The sequence below is a fragment of the Geotrypetes seraphini genome, chromosome 11 (genome assembly GCF_902459505.1).
Source record: "Geotrypetes seraphini chromosome 11, aGeoSer1.1, whole genome shotgun sequence".
Lineage (NCBI taxonomy): Eukaryota > Metazoa > Chordata > Amphibia > Gymnophiona > Dermophiidae > Geotrypetes > Geotrypetes seraphini.
Genome location: NC_047094.1, coordinates 5,696,089 through 5,716,299, shown reverse-complemented (window position 1 = coordinate 5,716,299; position 20,211 = coordinate 5,696,089). Strand labels below are relative to the sequence as shown.

The following is a 20,211-nucleotide window of genomic DNA, read 5'->3' as shown; positions in this document are numbered from 1 at the left end:
GGAAAAAAATTCAAGCATACGCATTACGGTCGCCTATATACGTGCACCAAACCACGCCTCCCTAGCTTTGTTTTGTTACGCAAGAAAAATTAAGGTCTGATACTTTTTGAACAGCCCTCGTATATAAAGAAAGAGAGAGCAAACAGGAGTGTGAATGTGAAAGGGGTAGAAAGCAGAGGGCAATCTAATCTAATCTAAGGCTTGGTTTTATATATTGAGACATCAGTCCAAGAACGCTCGATTTGGTTTACAATAGTTAAACTTAACAAATAAAAAACCTGAAGAATGAAACTAAATTTCGGTAGATTAATTTTCAAAATGTTTAGCAAATAAAAAGGTTTTTAAAGATTTACGAAAAAGTTGAAGTGAACCGGAACTCCTTAAAAGGAGTGGAAGATCATTCCAAAGTTGAGAAAGCTTAAAAATCAGAGATTGAGTAAAAATATTGACTCCTTTTATCCCTTTCTTGGAAGGAAAAGATAATTTAAATTGTTGATTACCTCTTGCAAAGGAAAATCTGTAAACGTTCTAAGATAAAGGAAGGAGAGGAGTAAAGATACCATGTAGGATTTTAAAAACAATATAAGCACATTTAAATTGAACTCTAAAATAAACCAGAAGCCAATGGAGACTCTGGAGCAACGGAGTCACGTGATCAAATTTACGTTTCCCAAAGATCAATTTCACAGCAAGAGATTGTGTGTATATGAAGGAGGATCAAGAGTTGGAGGGAACGAGTATGAGTGGGTGGGTAGCAGAGAGAGTTTCTGGGTGTGAGAGAAATAGAAAGGGAAGAGAGGAAGGATGAAAACAGGAGCAGGACTAGGGAGAAAGGAAGAGAGAGAGGGGTCAGCGAGTGTTAGGGGATGGAGGGAAGAAGAAGAGTGTGTTACTTGGCATTTCTTTAGCACTACCCGATGCATTAACACGCTCGAGAGAGCTTAGAGTCTAATTGTAACGGACAAACAGGACAAAAAGGTGGGTGAATGTAAACACATTGGTCAAGTAGGGAATTACAGAGGGAATGACAAGGTGATAGGGTAGGGAACGAGTGCTTTACAAATGGGCTGGAGTTAGGACTTAAAAGCAACTTCAAAAAAGTGGGCTTTTAGCATGGATTTGAAGACTGACCTATTGAGTCCGGTGGTAGAACGGAGTCAGGAATTGGCAGAGGAAAAGGGTACAGAGAGAATGATGATAGGAGGGAGAAGAAAAGGTGCAAACTAGAGGGGAGGAGTGGGATCAGGGATGTCAGGAAATGGGGAAGAAAGGTAGCAGATCCAGGGACAGGGGAAAGACACTGAAACAATATTTATTCTTTTCAGCTTTCATGAAAGAGGAATTGTGACAAACATTAAATACTCTCTTTCTGCAATGTGTGAATCATTAGCTACAATTCAGCTTCGGTAAATGTGATGCAGGAAGAAATGCCAGCATGGAGTTAGTCTTTAAAGGGTCAGTAGAAGTGTCTAGAAACAGGCCCTGGTGACATCACAAGTAGTGGGGGGGAAAGGGATTGGGACTCCTATACAACCACACTCAAAGCGGTTTACAGACAGGTACTTCAAGCATTTTCCTTATCTGTTCTGGTGGGTTCACAATCTATCTATTTATTTAGTCAAATTTCTAGCCCGTTCTCCCAGAAGAGCCCAGACCGGGTTACAAGTTTACATACACCGTAGAGCAGGGGTAGGGAACTCCGGTCCTTGAGAGCCGTATTCCAGTCGGGTGTTCAAGATTTCCCCAATGAATATGCATTGAAAGCAGTGCATGCAAATAAAGCTCCTGCATATTCATTGGACAAATCCTGAAAACCTGACTGGAATACGGCTCTCGAGGACCGGAGTTCCCTACCCCTGCAGTAGAGGTTCAGCAATAAGGTTACAACTTCACATACAGCAGATATACGGAACGACAAATTTAAGGAGTAGAAATTCCTATGTACGTGTTTGGGGAACTGGGCATGGTAACATGGCAAACGATGGGCAACAAGGAGGCAAATTCACATATAAGATGTACAGAACAACAGATTGAAGGGAAGAACAGCAACAGAGGGATGAGTCTCATGAACTGCATGGTGGGATGAATACATGTTTTGGGGGCTGAGCATGGCAAACGATAGGCCCGATAAGTATAGAAGCTAGAAATACAATGGACTGGAAGTTTAGGACAATTTAGGCACCTAATGCACCTGGGGCACTGGATTTGCCCTTAGGGTGCTGAGGCTGTAACTCTAACCACTAGGCCACACTGTCCAGGAGCAGAAAGAGAATTTAGGTTCCTCCGACTCTGCTGACATCCTGTAACTTCATTACTTGCACTTTGAGAATGCAACTGCTCATTTTTAACCTGATGATTGGAAGAGAGCTCTCAAAAAAGATAGTCTCACCTATCACTTGTTAGTTGCTCGTTTCTAAATATTCAAGCATACATTTTTAACCGCAATGTGAAGAAAGGCTTTCCGAAAACATTGTTCTATCTGTGCTCCCTATGGATTCATTTGCTAAGCAACTTGAAACGTGTTTCCTCAACAGAAATACCAGGACCAGAGATTCCACACTGCCTTGATATGAGAACAAGAAGATGTTAGAGGCACTTTGGAAAACTTAGTTTGGTAACAGCTGGGGGCATGACCAGCATCTTCTCATGCAGTTAGGTAGTAATTCTGTAACTGGGCGCTCTAATGCCATGCAGTAGGAGCGTCGTCTAAACAGAATCTAGATGGCTGGGTTCATTGTAGAACACAAGTGTAACTCGGTTTTGCCGTGCCCAGTGTGTAGTTATCTACATTTATGCCAGCTATAGAGCTTCAAGGCAGCAGGGTTCCACATAAAAGAGTTCTGCCTACATCGACATTTAATAAATATTATTTGGATGTATTAATATGGCTATAATAGCATATTCTGTTGGGTCATCTCTGCTCCCTTTTTGGGGGATATTTTTGTGCGGAGTTTGTTATTGCTTTTGTCTATAAATGAGCTTATGTTACACAGCTATATAATATGAAGCTATCAGACATTATTTAATATACTTTGCCTTTAGTTAATTGAATGTAAGGGGAGGGGGGGTTTTAATCACTTTTCTAATATCTGCCAGCTTAGAAATCACTGTTATCCTCAACTGCTTTGCAAAGTTCCTTTTTATTTGTGCTGAGTAAGAAAAACTGTATAGCGTTGGTTACTAGTGCTGTTTTCAGGCAGTTATAAGAAGTGAAATCTAAAGATGAAAGATTTGGAAGGCCCTCTGGCTGCAACGTTTGGTGAGTGCACGGGTAGAGAAGTAGATGGAATGGTTGTTTTGAGCCCCAACCCAGGAAAACAAGAAATTAATCCAGCGAGAGCCATGAATCTCCAGTATTTCACATCACACATCATAAAATTCCAGGCATAATCCATAAAACTGACATTATTAGACTCAAAACCTCAGTGTCTCATTAGACATGATGTAGTTTGGGAACCGTAGCATTCCTGCCCAAATTCTGTGATTAATAGAGTGTTTTTTAAAAATCCTTGGCTATATACCGTTGGTTTGTTATCATTGAGGCTTTTAAATGGTGTCCAGATGAAGACAAATAGGCCCTAAAGAAGGAGACAAGTGAGAGAGATACCTTGATGTACCAATCTGAACATTCAGAAGAAGCCATAAAAATCAGACTCAAATTAGCCTGGAGATTTTGGACTAGCTCTGATTTGAAGATGTTTGTCCCTGAATTTATTCAGTGGTAGAAAAACGTAATGTTCAGGCTGAGCACTGAGAGGTTTTAGTTAGAGCTATTTGATTGTGTGCTTGAATCACTGGGCAGACTTGCACTGTCTGTGTCTGTCTATGGCCGTTTGGTGGAGGATGGGCTGGGGAGAGCTTCAGTGGCTGGAAGGGTATAGATGGACTGGAGGGAGCTTTGACGGAGACTTCAGTAGTCGGAACCTAAGAACTACAGGGCAGAGCTTTGGATTCTTGCCCAGAAGTAGCTAAGAAGAAGAAGAAACCCCCCCCCCCAACTATTTTTTTGATTGAATCAGGTTGGGCAGACTAGATGGACCATTTGGGTCTTTATCTGCCGTCATCTACTATGTTACTGTGTTGTTGTTTTTGCTTTTGGGAGAGACTATCCTATTTTTTAGGGAGTTCTATTTCCTGACTTCATGGATTGGATTGGATTGGATTATACACTGCTTGGTTTGTATTGGTAGTTAAGCAATATATTAAGTAGAAATAAGCTATAAACTATTTGCATTAGATCATTAAGGGCTCATTTTACAAAGCCATGGTAGCAATTCTCCCACAGCAAATGCACCAAAGCCCATTCAATTCCTATGGGCTTTGGTGATGCTTTATAAAAGGGGCCCTAAGTGTACCATTTGGCCAATCATATGTGGCCTCATTAAAACCAGGAAATGTGAATAATTTTAGAATTGCACAGAGAAAATAACTCGTGTATTTCTCCTGCTTATCACGTCAGCTGATTCCCAAGACAAAACACAGTTTGCACTTTCTGGGCCGTTTCACAGTGGTTCAGTAACAAAGGGCAAATGTGATTTTAATGAAAAAAACATGCAAAAAAACTCTGATCTATGAATCTAAGCACTGGAAAATAAAAATGGAAATGTGACAGGCTGAAGCATTGTGCGTTTTACAGAAATAAATATCTGTAAGTAAGTTATGGCTTAGCTGGGAGGAATAGTTAGCTTGGGTAGAAGTAGACTCTTCTCTCTATAACCAGAGATCTTCAAACTCAAATCCTGAGGTTCCTGGTTAGAAAAATAGTCCACTCTGGAGTGTGCATGTATCCAGTGATCACCAGAAGGTGTCATTCAATATTTGGTTCATTCAAAAGGGAGAGTCCTAAGCTCTGCCCCAAAGTGTGATGTCAGGGGTTCTTCTAGTCTAGCATCTTAGACTAAATTCTATAAATTACGCCCAGATTTGTTTGCCAATAAAAATTAATGCTATTATATAAACAGTGCTCAAAGTTGGGCGTCGGGATCCACACCCAGTTTTGGGGACAAGGATTTACACCAGTGCCTAATTAGGTCTGGATCTCCCTTATTCTGTATTACTGTGTGCAAACACTATGCATGCAAAAATAAAAATCATATTGTAAATGTGTGGGCAGACATTAATTTTAAAATAGGTTTTAACTTTTAAAGATATTGCCAGTGGCATACAAAGCCAAAGAAACATGGGTTGGCAAGGAGTGGAAGGTGACAGTGTAGTGGTCAAAGGAGATCGCTCTGAGTGGTGTGCCTCAAGGTTTGGTTCTTGGGCCTGTTCTTTTCAATATTGCTGAAGGGCAGTCAGGTAAGATTTGCCTCTTTGCAGATGATACCAAAATCTGCAATAGAGTCGACATGCCGGATGGTGTAAATAACGTGAGGAAGGACTTAGCGAAGTTTGAGGAACGGTCGGAAATTTGGCAGCTAAAATTTAATGCTAAGAAATGCAAGGCCATGCAATTGGGCTGCAAAAACCCTAGGGAACGGTACAGTTAAAAGTGTGAAGAACGGAACTGGAGTGTGATTGTATGTGATGATCTTAAGGTGGCTAAACAGGTTGAAAAGACAACAGCATAAGCTAGAAGGATGCTACGGTATATAGGGAGAGGTATGGCCAGTAGGAAAAAGGAGGTATTGATGCCTCTGTAGAAGACTTTGGTGAGACCTCATTTAGAATATTGTGTACAATTCTGGAGGCCTCACCTTCAAAAAGATGTAAAAAGGATGGAGTCGGTCCAGAGGAAGGCTACTAAAATGATGTGTGGTCTTCGTCATAAGGCATATGGGGACAATTTGGAGGAAAGGTGGAAGAGGGGTGATATGATAGAAATGTTTAAATCAAAATAATTTGCAAAAAATGTTACTCACCAGCAGTGGGCTAGACCACCAAGATCCACATGAATTGAAAAAGGGTGGAGAAAAAAGCCTCAAGGTAAATATGATCAGGCAGCAATCAATACTGATTTCAAGCTGACGTTCTTGTCATCAGCATAACAAAATTCACACCCACAAAATATACAGATCTAATGAGGACCTATAAATTTAAAATTCAATATCAGGAAAAAATATATAACTTAGCTCTAACGCCCGAAGGCTTCTGCTGCAGCTGTATTAAAGACGCCGACATCATTCACTCTTCATCGGCGTGCAGTCCTTTCCTCGCTACCAAAACTGGCGAAAGAGCTAGCAAACACTCTAACAAGATCAATGGTTTAAGTGGCATAAGTGCACATGAGGCGAGTCTCTTTCATTTGAAAGGAAACTCCAGAATAAGAGGGTGTAAGATAAAGTTAAGATGTGATAAGCTCAGGAGCAATGTAAGGAAGGGTGGTAGATGCGTGGAATGGTCTCCTGGTAGTGGCCCCTACGCCTGGAATAAATTACCCGAGTTTGTTCTTCAAACCCCTTCCCTTGTTTAAAAGCAGACTGAAAACCCACCTTTTTGATATATCCTTCTTCAATCCTTAACCCTACTCCTCTGCCCTCCAACCCAGCCCGCTGATTAACCGTTCCCCTTAACTGTGTGTCTGTCTTGCCTGTTGAGATTGTAAGCTCTTTCGAGCAGGGACTGTTTTCTTACTCTTTCTGACTGTGCAGCGCTGCGTGCGTCTGGTAGTGCTATAGAAATAATGAATGGTAGTAGAGGTGGTGGAGACAAAGACTGTATTTGAATTGAAGAAAGCATGGGTTAGGCATGTGGGATCTCTTCGGGAGAGGAGTGGATGCTGTGGATGGGCCATTTGGCCTTTATTTGCCATCATGTCTCCTACAGTAGCAATCCAGAAACTCTCTGGATTGCAAAGTATTCTATTAGGATTACAATGAGAAATTCTGTAAATTTCACATTCAAAGAATTAAGGATGATGCATCTTTATTATGGTTTTCCAGCTCTTGCAGGATCCTAACAAAATGCTCTAACCAGATGCAGTTTCTGATGTATGCACATTTACACAGAACAAAATGTTTTCTGTCCATTGCCAGACTCTGACCTGGCATATTCATTGATTTTTTTGTGTCTTCATTAGGTCCTTCTAATCATTAGTGGAAATTTGAGCTTCTTGAACTGGCTAACAATTGTGCCATGTATTGCTTGCTTCGATGATGCCAGCCTGGGATTCCTGTTTGACTCCAAAGAGAGCAGCCTCAAGAGCCAAGTATGCAAGATGCAGGCCAGAGAGGTGACTGGGGAGAAAGCACCTCTACGATGGGGTATGTAGGATAATCCTTGACTGAAAAGAGTGTAAATTGGCTGTAATAGACTTGTCTAAGTTCAGTCCTCGAAAGCCACAAGCAGGCAAGATTTAAGGCATATCCCTAAGGAATAGGCATGACAAATTTGCATGCCTCCTGCCTCCATTTGGATGCAATCTCTTTCCTGCATATTTATTTGAGATATTGTGAAAAACTGGTCTGTTTGCTAGTCTCAAAGACTGAATTTCGATAAGCCTGCTATCTTACCTATACGTTTGATGATTTCTCTCACTCTGTGCTTGTAACCGGCTTGCACTCCAGTTTCCACTGGCTCAATAAGCAGAAGCTGGCTCTGTCAGGTGGCAGAACACAATCCTGTCAAGAAGTCATGACCAAGACAACTGCTTTTTAGAGACTATAATCTGTAAATACCCAACTCCAGCCTCACTATGCCACACAGTTCATTGTTTGATTCCAGTTTTTCAGCCTGACATCTCTACCATACCTCTCTTCAGTGACAAACTCACCATCTTCACCCTTCCTGCACCGGTCTAGTCCCTCCACTTTATTGTTTGTAAGGGTGCAAGTTTCAATTAAAAACTTACGGGCAGTTTTCATACAGATTTTTATGTTTTCTGACAGCATACAGGCATTTTCAGCTGCTCTCGACACAGAATGGAGTGGCAATGTAATAAAAATAGCAGTGATTTCCAGTCTCTCTCCAGATAATCTCTATGTTTAGGTTACTGCCAAAGAGACTGTTCTATGACATAGGAGCTAACGTTTACCTGCACAGATGTTTAGAATAATGGCTTGATGCATAACACATGCGCCGAAACACTATCCTGCAAATACAGCCGGGAGCTCTAAAAAGGGGCACTGGGGCAGTAGCGTTGTAAGGGAACGCTCTGCCTAAAATGGGGCTGCATTGATTTATTTCATTTTATTCAATTTCTATCCCAGGAGCTCAGAACGGATTACAGGTTAACATGCATAATTTCTGTACAAGTTTTTATCCTAACTTGAAAGGCAAAAACAAAAAAGTATCCAACGGGTCTGCAGCAAAATAACAAGTCAAAGAAGAAAAGCAAGAACGGCAGTGCTGGTGTACAGGATGCCAAGTCTTTCTTGGACAAACATAAAAATAAAATCATGAAACAGTTTATTTCCAAAAGGACAGATAAGGCTGGACCCGACACGGTCCGTGTTTCGAAGAAACACTCCTTCCTCAGGGCTCCTAATCTGTGATGTATCAATGCAAGAAAACCTGATGGATAACAACTGGATAAAAACAATCTCATTTTTTGCCCTGCATCACGTAGGAGCTCTTACGGTTATCCATCAGGTTATCTGTCCTTTTGGATACAAACTGTTTTTTGGCATCCTGTACACCAGGGGTGTCAAAGTCCCTCCTCGAGGGCCGCAATCCAGTCGGGTTTTCAGGATTTCCCCCAATGAATATGCATGAGATCTATTTGCAGGCACTGCTTTCAATGCATATTCATTGGGGAAATCCTGAAACCCTGACTGGATTGCGGCCCTCCAGAAGGGACTTTGACACCCCTGCCGTACACCATTGCTGCAGTTTTTGCTTTTGAAATTTATGCTAGGGCCTAATATTAATATACCGTTTTCTCTGTCACTTCTTAACTTTACATGGGATACGAGTTCCAGAATGTTCTCTTTTCTTTACGGTGGAGTTTTTCATTCCTCTTCAGTTTGACACTTTTCAATATTCTCTTGTTGTTCCACCATAAAAAAGTAACTCCCTCCTTTACTAACGCGTAGCGTGGGTTTTAGCGCCGGCAGCGGCGGTAAGGAATTCTATGAGCGTCGGAGCACTTACTGCCGCTGCCGGCGCTAAAACCCACACTACCCGTTAGTAAAGGACCCTTGTGCTTATATTAGTCTGAATTTTATGCACTGGATGGAAAGATATTGTTACAAGTGATAGAAGTATTTTTCCCACTAGGATGATAAAATTGCAGATAACTCCAAAATGAATGTTCGAGTTGGCAGCCATATTTTGTTTTCAATATAGAGATCAAGCTGAACTCATCTATGTCATGTAGAAAATTTTAAATGCAAGCTGGCCATACCAACAATTTATTTCAAAAGTAAAATTCTATAGATATACGGTAGGTTTTCTTACTCAACTCTAGCTAGCTCATCAGTATAAAAATATGAGCGAATGGTGGGATGAATAAGAATTTTTCAGTCATTAGAGAAGTCCATGGGAGTAAAGGAGCACTAGTTTAAGGGTTGGGTTGGGGATTTTTGTAAATTGTGGCTTGCAAACAGTGCAGCTGACCAGTTTCCGGGTGTCTCATTTAGAATCTGTGAGAAAGGAGCAAGAAACCGCTAGAGACCAGGGTGAGCTGAAGAAGGCTGAGAAAGGCCCTGCTGGAAAAGTGAAAAGTCCGAGGAGGAGGACTCCCTCCAGCTCCTTGGATAAAAGCGAGAGTCAGAATCAGGGCAGAGAAGCAGAGCAAGGGCCTACCATCAAAAACACGAAGCAGATCACCACTCAGACGGTCAAGCCAGAAGTTTGTCACAAGGCAGGAAAGAGCAAAACGGACAGGCTGCTAAGAGAGAGAGGCCAAGACCCAGGATGATGGATGATAGAATAGAGTATAGACTGGTAGTGATATCTAGCAATAGTTGGCAGGAGTTTAACAGAGCAGAAGTAATGCGAAATAGCCACAGCGCAGCGAGAGAAGAGGTCAGGGGTCAGACTGGCCAGCATGCCAAAAAAGCTACCGCACAAGGGGAAATGATTTGCTGAGTGTAATTCATATCAATAAGCTGCTTAATCTTGTAGTGGAGGTTCAGTGCTGTGCCTAGAATTATTCCAGATGCTGCTACGGCTACCTCTTTGCCAATGTACCTTCAATAAATGAGCCCAGAGCAGCATCGGAGCTTTTAGCTCTATTGTGACCTAAATGCACACACCAGATCACAGGCCATAATGACCAAGTACATGCTTACAAAGCAGCATAGTAATCCCAAATGAAATCAGTTAGGTTTCTAAGTGCAGACCCTCAGGTGACACCCTCTCTTCTCTCTGTTTTCACACAGGTAGTTCTGTTCGGCAAGTAACAAATATCTCTTTGGGAGTTCTGATCGCCTATCTCAGCATTCCTGTGGTGCAGAACTTACTCAGTCCTAAACAAGCCATGAACACCTCATTCAACCCTATGAAAATAGTAAACACATATGGAGCTTTCGGAAGGTAGGTCTTCTTCCAACATAAGAACATAAGCATTGCCGTACTGGGACAGACCAAAGGTCCATCAATTCCGTTCTCCTGTTTCCAACTGTGGTCAGTCCAGGTCACAAGAAAGAAAGATATAATGTTGCTTATCACAGGAAGAAGCCAAAATTCAGTCCCCAGTTCCAAAAAAGGGACCGTAAAGAACAGAAAAAAAAAAGTGTGTTTATGATAGATATTTTTGTGAAGCAGAGAAGTTACTGAGAACAGAACATAGGAATGTTTGGTGTTACTAGGTTTTTGAAGCAGAAAATATTTTAGTTACATTTCTTAAAAAATTTTAAAAGAAGGTAAGTGATTAAAATTGTTTCCAGCTTATTTAGAACTGCATTGAATTAAACAGTGCTACCATATCGCCTAGAGCAGTGTTCTTCAACCTTTTTATACCTATGGACCAGCGGAAATAAAATAATTATTTTGTGGACCGGCAAACTACTAGGACTGAAATTTAAAAACCCTGTTTCCGCCCCGTCTCCGCGAGCTCGGTTCCCGCAAATCATCTGATCCCATCCTCACAAGCCTCAGTTATGATTTTATATTGAATGTATTTTATTAAAGTATAAAAAGAAACAATATTCTGTACAATTGTCATTTTATAAATACAAATAATACAGAGCAAGGATCAACAAAACCCCTGTCTCCCCTCACCTTCACATATATCCCCTCTACTATCAAGAAAACTGAACAAGCCAAATTATTACAGAATGCTACACAGAAATATCATGCTAACAGAATACTGCAGTCACACATGACAGGAATAGTTTTAGGGGAGTGCAACTAGGGCAACTGCCCCCTGGTCAGAGAGTGCCCTAAGCCAGCTGGAAGCTAAAGAAGCACTGCCTGGGCTTTGTAGTCCCAAGTTATGTCTAACACCAGCTCTAGCAGGATATATATTTCAAATCTGATATATTCTAATCACAAAATAGAACTAAAATTATTTTTTTCTACCTTTTGTCATCTCTGGTTTCAACTTTCATCTTCTTTTCACTCTCTTCCTTCCAGCATCTGCTCTCTCTGTCTCTTCAATCCAGCATCTTCCTCTTCCATCCCCTGTCTGCCCTCTCCCCCTTCCATATGGTATCTGTCTTCTTTCTACGCCCCTCTCCCCTTTCCATCCAGCCTGTGCCCCCCTCTCTCCTTTTTACATGATTCATTACAGCTTCACTGCTCTCTTCATTTTTATCTCTCCTACACCAGATCTAGCATCATTGTCCCTCTCTGCTTATTTCTCTGCTGACCCCTTCTCATCATCAATCTGTACTTTTTCATGCTTGTCTCTCCCCTTCCCCTCCTCTAATCTCCCTGCCAGCTGTTTCTTTCCTTTTTTTCCTTCTCCCTTCCCTCCTCCTCCTGTCCAGCAGTAGCTCTCTTCCCTTCCTTTCCTTTCCTCCCCTCCCAGCAGCATCTCTCCTTCTCCTTCCCTCCAGGTCCAGTAACAGCTGTCCCTTTTTTCCCTTGTCCAGCAGCTTCCCAGATTCCTTTCCCTCCTCCCCTCCCAGCAGCATCTCTCCTTCTCCCTCTCCAGGTCCAGTAGCCGCTGTCCATTTTTTTCCATTGTCCAGCAGCTTCCCAGACTCCTTTCCTTCCTCCCCTCCAAGCAGCATCTCTCCTTATCCCTCTCCAGTAGCAGCTGTCCCTTTTTTCCCTTGCCCAGCAGCTTCCCAGACTCCTTTCCCTTCTCCCCTCCCAGCAGCATCTCTCCTTCTCCCTCCCTCCAGGTCCAGTAGCAGCTGTCCCTTTATTTTCCCTTGTCCAGCAGTTTCCCAGACTCCTTTCCTTCCTCCCCTCCCAGCAGCATCTCTCCTTATCCCTCTCCAGTAGCAGCTGTCCCTTTTTTCCCTTGCCCAGCAGCTTCCCAGACTCCTTTCCCTTCTCCCCTCCCAGCAGCATCTCTCCTTCTCCCTCCCTCCAGGTCCAGTAGCAGCTGTCCCTTTATTTTCCCTTGTCCAGCAGTTTCCCAGACTCCTTTCCCTCCTCCCCTCCCAGAAGCATCTCTCCTTCTCCTTCCCTCCAGGTCCAGTAGCAGCTGTCCCTTTTTTTTCCCTAGCACAGCAGCTTCCCAGCCTCCAATAGTGGCTTTCTCCCCTCCCAGCAGCTCTCCTTACTTGCCAGCGCAGCGATTCTCTAAGGCAGCCTTGGGTCCTTTGATGGGTCACGCCGCCTTTGAGGAAAGAGGAAATTGCATCATCAGAGGCGGCCACGACTCAGTAAAAGCCCCAAGGCTGCCTTCCTGAATCGCTGCACTGGTAAGTAAGGAGAGCTGCTGAGAGGGGAGAAAGCCACTGTCGGAGACTCCCCATTATCTCTCCGGCCCTGCGCGGACCAGATGAAAATGACATCTCGCCGGCCCTGCGCGGACCGGCAGGAAATTGAAGTTCATCAATCTCACCGGCCTTTTGCGGACCAGCAGAAATTTCCTAAGGACCGGCGGTTGAAGAACAGTGGCCTAGAGCTTGTATAGGTATGTGCGACGCACAAATGGAAGAAATAAAATAATATAAAATAAATATCCCCTTCAATATCTGTAGCTTAGTCTAATCTAATCTTCTATTTCTGCGTCGCTCATACCTAGGTAGGCTCAAGGCGACTTATAGAGGGAGGGGAGGATGGAGAAGGAGGAGGAGGGGTGGGAGAAGAGAAGATGAGGGTAGGAGGGGGAGTGAGAGGGGTGGAGGGGGAGGAGAGGATACAGGTGATTAAGTGTCAGTTTCTTCCGGAATATGGCCTGGTTAGTATCCGTCCTGGTCATTTCAGTAAGGTCATTCCAAGTTTTTACGCCTAGAAAGGTGAGCATGAAGTGGAAAACACGATTTTTTATGGAAAGGAGATTTAGAAGTATTCTGTTGAGGGTTCTGCGGGAAGTAGACCATGCCTTGGAGAAGTGCTGGATGAGAGGAGCCGCGGAGTTTTCATAAAGTATACGGTGAATGATGCCTGAAGTTTTGAAGGTTATTCGTGACGGGATGGGTAGCCAGTGCCGTTGCCTGATGAAGGCTGTAATCGAGTCATATTTTCTCAGGTTGAAGATTAGTCTAACAGCGGTGTCCAATCATTTGTTTAAATTTTCAAGACCAACAGGGGCAAAGCACAAAGCTCCAGTGATTCCACATTCTTCCAAGAAGCCCAGACAGAGGAAATGTGCCAGAACCAAATGATTTTGTTGATTCTCCCACTGATTGCTTCTCTTCTACATTTTAGGAGTAACTTTATAAGTCATTTGAGCACTTTTAAAATTGCCCAGGATTATCTCTGCACAAAAATAGGTGTTCAGAAAACAGCACCTGCTTTTTTGTATTACCAGGCAAATCTATATGGCCCCGATGCTCAAAGGTTTTCTGGGCATGTAAGACTGGTTAAAGGCAGTCTTACTTGTAAGGACGCTCAGCCTCCGATGCTCAAAAGGGTTCTCAAGAGCCACGTCATGTAATGCTGGAAAGAGCACTTTTTACGGGCAAAATTTTATGGCAGGTCTGGAGCTGCCAGTAGCTGTTTGTGCGTGTGTTGTTTGCTTGTATGTCCAGTGCACAGCACAGCTGCACCGATTTTAGGTTAAAAAAAAGCCAAGCCAACAGCTGCTGCTCTCCCTCTACCAGCTTAGCTGATCACGGCACCAAAGCTGCAATCAGCTGAGCCGGTAAGGCTCACTGGAGTCGGCACGGGAGGGGGGAGCAATTTCTCTGGAACCCTTTGTCTAATTTTTTCATTTTCATACTTTAATGTGCCTTTTCACTGGTTTTTCCACCATGCTAAGTTTCATCCCATTCCTTTAATTTTCAGAGACATATTTTGCCTGTAGACAAGCAGACAGACATTTCTTAGCCCCAACTTCCATTGGGGTAAAAAAAATAAAAATGACATTAAGAAACATTATATACTTCAGTTCAGGGCAGTCTCAGAGATGTCCTCTGGTCCAGTGGTTCTCAAATCTGTCCTGGAGGACCACCAGCCAGTCAGGTTTTCAGGATAGCCCTAATGAATATCCATGAAGCAGATTTGCATGCCTATCACCTCCATTATATGCAAGTCTCTCTCATGAATATTCATTAGGGCTTTCCCGAAAACCCTTCTGGCTGGTGTTCTTTCAGGACAGGATTGAGAACCACTGGCAGAACAATAATGAGCTATCACCGTCATTAATGATTCAGAATATATTACCTCAGGCTTTGGACAAGTAATGAAACTTAAAACTTCCACTCCTTTGAGAATCACACTTAGCTCTGGAAATCTTATCACTAAAACACTAAGTAAAGGAATAACATATTACTATAATTAGAAACTTGGAGCCTCTCTGGCTAGATATTGTGTCATTGGGAAGCCTCTGAGGATGACATTTTAAGGATGTGTGAACAAAGGAAATGCATAATAGTCCATCAATTATGGATAAAACTGAGTTGCTCAAAACTAACAGAGGAAGAGACAGAGACTTGGCAGTGACAGAGAAAACAATTCAACCCAGAAATCTGGATAAGGCTGTGGTCTGGCTTCAGATTAGATAGTTAAGGAAGAAAAGGCAACTAGGCTTATAAACTGCAGCCTTGCCTCCTTCATGCTTTGATACAGCTTTTCAAGTTTATGAAGCATTAAACATCTGAGTTTCTTGTCAGGGTTGGTTCCAATCTCAAGATCACCAGGGATCACTGATGTGCTTCCACACCTGTAATAGTCCCTCTAGTACAGAGAATTGTGACTTTTCTGGAATCTAGTGGATTACATGACCAGAGGCAACATGGATTCACTAGAGGTAGGTCTTGTCAACCAAATCTGATCAATTTCTTTGACTAAGTGACCAGAGAATTAGATAGAGGGTAAGCACTAGATGTGGTGTATTTAGATTTTAACAAAGCCTATGACAGTGTTCCACACAAACGGCTAATAAATAAACTGAGTGCCCTCGGGATGGGTCCCAAACTGACGGGCTGGGTCAAGAACTGGTTGAGTAGAAGGCAACAGAGGGTAGTGATCAATGGAGATCACTCTGAGGAAAGGGATGTTACCAGTGGTGTGCCTCAAGGTTCTGTTCTTGGGTTTCTTCTTTTTAACATTTATATAAATGATATTGCTGCAGGGCTGTCAGTTAAGATTTGCCTCTTTGCGAATGAAACCAAAATCTGCAATAGAGTAGACACCCCAGATGGTGTGAATGACATGAAGAAAGACCTAATGAAGCTTGAAGAATGGTCTGAAATTTGGCAGCTAAAATTTAATGCTAAGAAATGCAAGGTCATGCATTTGGGCTGCAAAAATCCAAAGTTTAGAGGGTGAAGAACTTTTGTGCATGACAGAAGAGTGGGACTTGGTGTGATTGTATGTGATGATCTTAAGGTGGCCAAACAGGTTGAAAAGGTGTTGGCGAAAGCTAGAAGGATGCTAGGTTGCATAGGGAGAGGTATGGCCTTTAGGAAAAAAGAAGTATCGATCCCCTGTATAAGACTCTGGTGAGACATCATTTAGAATATTGTGTGCAATTCTGGAGGCCGCATCTTCAAAAAGATATAAAAAGGATGGAGTTGGTCCAGAGGAAGGCTACTAAAATGGTGCGTGGCCTTCATCATAAGGCGTATAGGGATAGACTTAAAGATCTCCATATGTATACTTTAGAGGAAAGACGGGAGAGGGGAGATATGTAAGAGACTCTTAAATACCTATGTGGCATAAATGTCCATGAGTCGAGGCTCTTTCAATTGAAAGGAAGCTGTGGAATGAGAGGGCATAGGATGAAGTTAAGCGGTGATAGACTTAGGAGTAATCAAAGGAAATATTTTTTTACTGAAAGGGTGGTAGAGACAGAGACTGTGTCTGAATTCAAGAAGGCGTAGGATAGGCACGTGGAATTTCTCAGAGATAGAAAGAGATAATGGTTACTTCAGCTGGGCAGACTAGATGGGCCATTTGGACTTTATCTTCCAACAAGTTATAAACAGGATGGAGTTGGTCCAGAAGTGTATGGGGACATATTTCAATATGTATACATTGGAAGAAAGGTGAGAGAAGAGAGATATGATAAAGATGTTTAAATATCTATGTGGCGTAAATGCACAGGAGGCAAGTCTCTTTCAATTGAAGGGAAGTTCCAGAATGAGGAGACATAGGATGAAGGTGAAAAGGGACAGACTGAGAAGTAGCCTAAAAAAATACTTCTTCACAGAAAGAGTGGTGAATTTGTGGAACAGCCTCCGAAAAAGTTTATCTGAATTCAAGAAAGCTTGGGATTCTACGGAAGAGGAAGGGGTAGTAGATGGCATGGATGGGCAGACCAGATAGGCCATATAGTCTATCTGTGAGATAGGGGGCAGTGTGCTAGTATGGAATGAGAACTGGTTAAGATAGAAAAGAGAGTAGGGTTCAATGGTCAGTATTTTCAATGGAATAATGGATTTCAATCAATCAGAACTCCCACACAGCTAGAATTTAAACAAAATAACCAAAAGGCTGTGAAAATAGAATTTAGTGAAAAACAAATTGAACAAGTCCAAAAGTGTCTAGGAGGAAAAGCCTCAGAGCTTCATAGGCATAAAAACCTCCATAGACTACAAGGATATTCATTCCAAGCAGTCACTCTATCAAACAGTACAGATAAACCAACTTATCTTAAGACTTCTATGGCAGCTCGGCTCCTGTTCCCAATGACGATGGCAGAGCTTATGATCGGCACTTGCATGCTCAGTGCTGTCCACGCATTTATTTTGTTTAAATAATGGATTTCCCCAGGGGTCTGGGCTGGAACCACTGGTTTGTTTGTTTTTTACCATATTTATAAATGATCTGGAAACAGGAATAACAAGTGAGGTGATTGGTTGTTGATGATATAAAGCTGAGAAATTGCAAGATGTCCTTAGGCAGATGAAAATTAATGTACAAAGTGATGCACATAGGAAAGAGGAACGCAGACTCCAAATTTAGCATCACTGTCAAGTGTATGTTGAAATGCTCTGGCCATGAGAGCAAACAGAATGTTAGGAATGAGGAAACTATAAGGTGCAGCAACACCTTGAATACACCACAGCTCAAAAAAAGAGAAGGGCAACCAAAATGGTAAAGGGAATAGAATGACTCCCCTATGAGGAAAAGCGAAAGACGATAGAGGTATATAAAATAGTGAGTGGAGTAGAAAGTAAAGACTAGGGAGGCGTGCAGTGAAATGGTTAAAACCAATTGAAGAAAATATTCACTGAATTATAATTAAGCTCTGGAATGTGGTACAAGCCATTAGTATAGCAGGGTTTATAAAAGGTTCGAGGGAAAAAAGTACAATAAACTGGTCTTCAAACTTTGGTTGTTTCGAAAATGAACAGATTTCCTCTCAGTAGTGTGATCTTGAGTCCAACCATATTGCAATGCCCTTTACCTAGGCTTACCGAAATGTGTAGTACAGCACTACAATTGGTGCTAATTATGGGTGCTTCCAAATTTGAACACATTATGCCAATTCTAGTTCAGCTTCATTGGTTGCCTGTATCTGCGCAAATTGAGTTTAAAGTGTTGTGTTTGATCTTTAAATTGAGACAGACAAAACAGTAATTTGTTTACCCCCATATCAGCCAAGTAGAGTAGAACTGTAGGATATAGCATATTTCTGGGATAAGCAGCATAAAATCTATGTTACTCTCTTTGGATTTTGTCCGGTACTTGTAACTTGGATTGGAAACAGGAGACTGAGCTTTATGGACCTGCAGTATGACCAGGTTTATGTTCTTGTAACTGTCACTGAACTGGCTATAAGTGATTTAGGAAGGATTATATAGCAGGAAATGTTAAATAACTGGTGTGAGCAAAAATATCATTTGACTGGATTATAACTGCACTTGCCTTAAAAAACCCAAAATAACTCAACCAACAGTACTGTCTGTTCCTCAGTATTACCAAAGAGAGAACTGAGATCATTCTTCAGGGGACTTCTAGCGAGGACCCAAATGATGCCAGTGCTCTCTGGCAAGAGTATGAATTCAACTGTAAACCTGGGAACGTGAGGTGGAGGCCATGCCTTATAACGCCATATCATTATCGGCTGGACTGGCTTATGTGGTTCGCTGCTTTCCAGGTGAGTGTCTGTAGACGCAGTGGTACATTGCTGAACCTAGAATTCTTCCAAAGAGGCACAAGATCACCTGAGCTTATTGTTTTGATAAATGTGGATTTATTTTTATGTCCGAATAGGTCTTTTGGTGGGTTGTTAATAGGGGTAGAGATACAGAAAAGCCACAGGTTGTTAATTTGAGGTCATATGTTCTGGTTCTCATTCTCTCCAAACTAGGGCTTCTGCAGCCTGTCCTGGGGACCTCCACAGGTGCTTGAGTTTTCAGGATATCCACAGTGCTTGAGGTAAAGCTTCATGGGGCAGGTCTCCACTGTATGCAGATTTATCTCATGCATATTCATTGCAATATCCTGAAAATTCCTCTGGCTTTGGAGTTCCCAGAACCAGGTTTGATAAACTTTGCTCTGAAGTAAAGGATGAAAACTCTCTTAAATCCAGTTGATACGAGTATATTTATTTATTTTAAAAAAAAAAAAAAAAAGAATTTTACCAGTATCATATTTATTTAAAACAAATCCATAGTTATGGGTAAAGAAATTAGCCACAAATTAGCGACCTTTCATGGTTGCAATGTGCCTGCTTAAATTTTGAGTCAAAGTAGGCCTGGGTGACTTACTTCAAATGAAACAGGGACTTCAGGCACCTCTACAGAGTGTTGACGTTTCTTTTTCTTCAATTCCCCCCCCCCCCCACCCAGACTTATGAGCAGAATGAATGGATTATCCATTTGGCTGGAAAACTGTTAGCCAATGACAGCGGGACTATATCTCTCCTTCAACTCAATCCATTTGAGGGCAAGAAACCTCCCAGGTAAGAAAAGATCATGTCAAGAAAGTGTCAGCTAGAAAATGTGCTTCTTGGCTTGTCTTCAATGTCACTCACTCCACTTCCTTTAACCGTATATAACACCAAAATGTAAGATATAGGAAAAGAACTCTATCAAACGTAAGAAGAGAAGCGGTCAAAAGCATAAGAAAAGAAATCCCATCTTAGAGAGAGGAATAAATAATCATAGGGCACACTGCCCAGCTTGCTATCTCAGAACCTGAAACGCCATCCAGATGTAGAGGAGGCAACAAAACAGGAGAGCGCACGCTGTCTTGTTGATATCAATTGAGCCGGTGATAACTGCAGCTATAGTCAAGTGGAAATTGTGTAGTGAACGAAGCAGCGAAGCTGGTGCTAGACGCTAAATAGACTGGAGGAATGGCATGGTCAAACCTGCACCAGCTGTAAAGGCCTGATTTGTGATCAATAGCATTGCAGTAATCCAAATGTAAGAATGTATCAGAGTACGGAGAGATTGATCGTCCAGAAAACTGCACAACGTCCAAATTTTGCATAAGCGAAGAAAGCGAGTCTGGACAACTGAGGAAACCTGAGCAGGAAAAGAAAGTACTTGAAAGTATCAGCCAAGTGTCTAATAACCAAGGAGTGAGGGGAGCTTGAGAAGAGTGACTCGTGATATCCAAAAGGTTTTGCCCCCTCCTGATTTATCATGTTATTGCACAGTTTTGGATCTTTAAACAAAATACAATATTAGCCAAAGGGAACACAGGTTTTAAAATTATTACTTTGTTTATTTAAGCCCCACAGTAGAGGTTCCACTGCAGCTCAGGACACTGAATGATCTACGGCTGCTCCAATGCTGTGACACTCCGGGCTGTGACAGAAACCTCTACTGTGCCTTAGTAAACGGGAGGGGTCAATTAGCAAACTAT

The 20,211-nt window shown here is 42.2% G+C and overlaps 1 protein-coding gene across 1 annotated transcript in view; it reads left to right on the top strand.

The window, feature by feature from the left end:
• The window catches only part of LMF1 (lipase maturation factor 1), a 376,591-nt gene that overhangs the window by 345,884 nt on the left and 10,496 nt on the right, over positions 1-20,211 (top strand). Inside the window, exons 7-10 of the mRNA XM_033915111.1 lie at positions 7,019-7,202; positions 10,263-10,416; positions 18,310-18,493; positions 19,188-19,300. Coding sequence (XP_033771002.1) covers positions 7,019-7,202; positions 10,263-10,416; positions 18,310-18,493; positions 19,188-19,300 — 635 coding nt within the window. The remainder of the gene's footprint in view (positions 1-7,018; positions 7,203-10,262; positions 10,417-18,309; positions 18,494-19,187; positions 19,301-20,211) is intronic.